Genomic DNA, 2681 nt, shown 5'->3' with positions numbered 1-2681 from the left:
GTCTATGGTATGTAGTCAGACAGTTACAAGGATGCACTTTCATGCTAGGTTTAGGACCTCATAATCTTAAAATGATCCACTTTGATTTAGATACAATACAACCTCTAAAACAATACATTCATTTGACTTGGTGAAAATCTGTTTTTTGGACCTAATTTTCTTCCACTTTTTCATTGTGGTTTCTTCCTTACTCCATGAAAGGATCACCATGCCTCACAATATCAATACCCATCACCTCTCCATCACGCCTCACACTATCAATATCCATCACTACTCCATCAAGCCTCACACTATCAATATCCATCACTACTCCATCATGCCTCACACTATCAATACCCATCACTACTCCATCACGCCTCACACTATCAATACCCATCACTACTCCATCACGCCTCACACTATCAGTACCCATCACCACTCCATCACGCCTCACACTATCAATATCCATCCCTACTCCATCACGCCTCACACTATCAATACCCATCACTACTCCATCATGCCTCACAATATCAATACCCATCACTACTCCATCACGCTTCACAATATCAATACCCATCACCTCTCCATCACGCCTCACACTATCAATAACCATCACTACTCCATCACGCCTCACACTATCAATACCCATCACTACTCCATCACGCCTCACACTATCAGTACCCATCACCACTCCATCACGACTCACACTATCAGTACCCATCACTACTCCATCACGCCTCACGCTATCAATACCCATCACCACTCCATCACGCCTCACAATATCAATGCCCATCACTACTCCATCACGCCTCACAATATCAATGCCCATCACTACTCCATCACGCCTCACAATATCAATGCCCATCACTACTCCATCACGCCTCACACTATCAGTACCCATCACTACTCCATCACGCCTCACGCTATCAATACCCATCACCACTCCATCACGCCTCACAATATCAATGCCCATCACTACTCCATCACGCCTCACACTATCAATACCCATCACTACTCCATCACACCACACACTATCAATACCCATCACCACTCCATCACGCCTCACACTATCAATACCCATCACTACTCCATCACGCCCCACGCTATCAATACCCATCACCACTCCATCACGCCTCACGCTATCAATACCCATCACCACCCCATCACGCCTCAGACTATCAATATCCATCACTACACCATCACGCCTCACGCTATCAATACCCATCACCACTCCATCACGCCTCACAATATCAATGCCCATCACTAATCCATCACACCACACACTATCAATACCCATCACTACACCATCATGCCTCACACTATCAATATCCATCACTACTCCATCACGCCACACACTATCAATACCCATCACTACCCCATCACGCCTCACACTATCAATACCCATCACTACTCCATCACGCCTCAGGCTATCAATACCCATCACTACTCTATCACGCCTCACACTATCAATACCCATCACTATTCCATCACCCTCACACTATCAATACCCATCACTACTCCATCACGCCTCACACTATCAATACCCATCACTACTCCATCATGCCTCACACTATCAATACCCATCACTACTCCATCACGCCTCACACTATCAATACCCATCACTACTCCATCATGCCTCACACTATCAATACCCATCACTACTCCATCACGCCTCAGGCTATCAATACCCATCACTACTCTATCACGCCTCACACTATCAATGCCCATCACTACTCCATCACGCCTCACACTATCAATACCCATCACTACTCCATCATGCCTCACACTATCAATATCCATCCCTACTCCATCACGCCTCACACTATCAATACCCATCACTACTCCATCACCCTCACAATATCAATACCCATCACTACTCCATCACGCTTCACAATATCAATACCCATCACCTCTCCATCACGCCTCACACTATCAATATCCATCACTACTCCATCACGCCTCACACTATCAATACCCATCACTACTCCATCACGCCTCACACTATCAGTACCCATCACCACTCCATCACGACTCACACTATCAATACCCATCACCACTCCATCACGCCTCACACTATCAGTACCCATCACTACTCCATCACGCCTCACGCTATCAATACCCATCACCACTCCATCACGCCTCACAATATCAATGCCCATCACTACTCCATCACGCCTCACAATATCAATGCCCATCACTACTCCATCACGCCTCACACTATCAATACCCATCACCACTCCATCACGCCTCACACTATCAATACCCATCACTACTCCATCACGCCTCACGCTATCAATACCCATCACCACTCCATCACGCCTCACAATATCAATGCCCATCACTACTCCATCACGCCTCACACTATCAATACCCATCACTACTCCATCACGCCCCACGCTATCAATACCCATCACCACTCCATCACGCCTCACGCTATCAATACCCATCACCACCCCATCACGCCTCAGACTATCAATATCCATCACTACACCATCACGCCTCACGCTATCAATACCCATCACCACTCCATCACGCCTCACAATATCAATGCCCATCACTACTCCATCACACCACACACTATCAATACCCATCACTACACCATCATGCCTCACACTATCAATATCCATCACTACTCCATCACGCCACACACTATCAATACCCATCACTACCCCATCACGCCTCACACTATCAATACCCATCAC

The 2681-nt window shown here is 46.6% G+C and overlaps 1 protein-coding gene across 1 annotated transcript; it reads left to right on the top strand.

The window, feature by feature from the left end:
* Positions 1-208: 208 nt before the first annotated feature.
* Positions 209-1246, top strand: LOC120022287 (histidine-rich glycoprotein-like). The gene has a single exon (XM_038966189.1). It carries the CDS (start codon positions 209-211, stop codon positions 1244-1246), a length of 1038 nt encoding a protein of 345 aa, XP_038822117.1.
* Positions 1247-2681: the final 1435 nt, after the last annotated feature.

The sequence above is a fragment of the Salvelinus namaycush genome, chromosome 27 (genome assembly GCF_016432855.1).
Source record: "Salvelinus namaycush isolate Seneca chromosome 27, SaNama_1.0, whole genome shotgun sequence".
NCBI lineage: Eukaryota > Metazoa > Chordata > Actinopteri > Salmoniformes > Salmonidae > Salvelinus > Salvelinus namaycush.
Note: the sequence above shows the minus strand (reverse complement) of the source record. Positions and strands in the feature narration are given on the sequence as shown.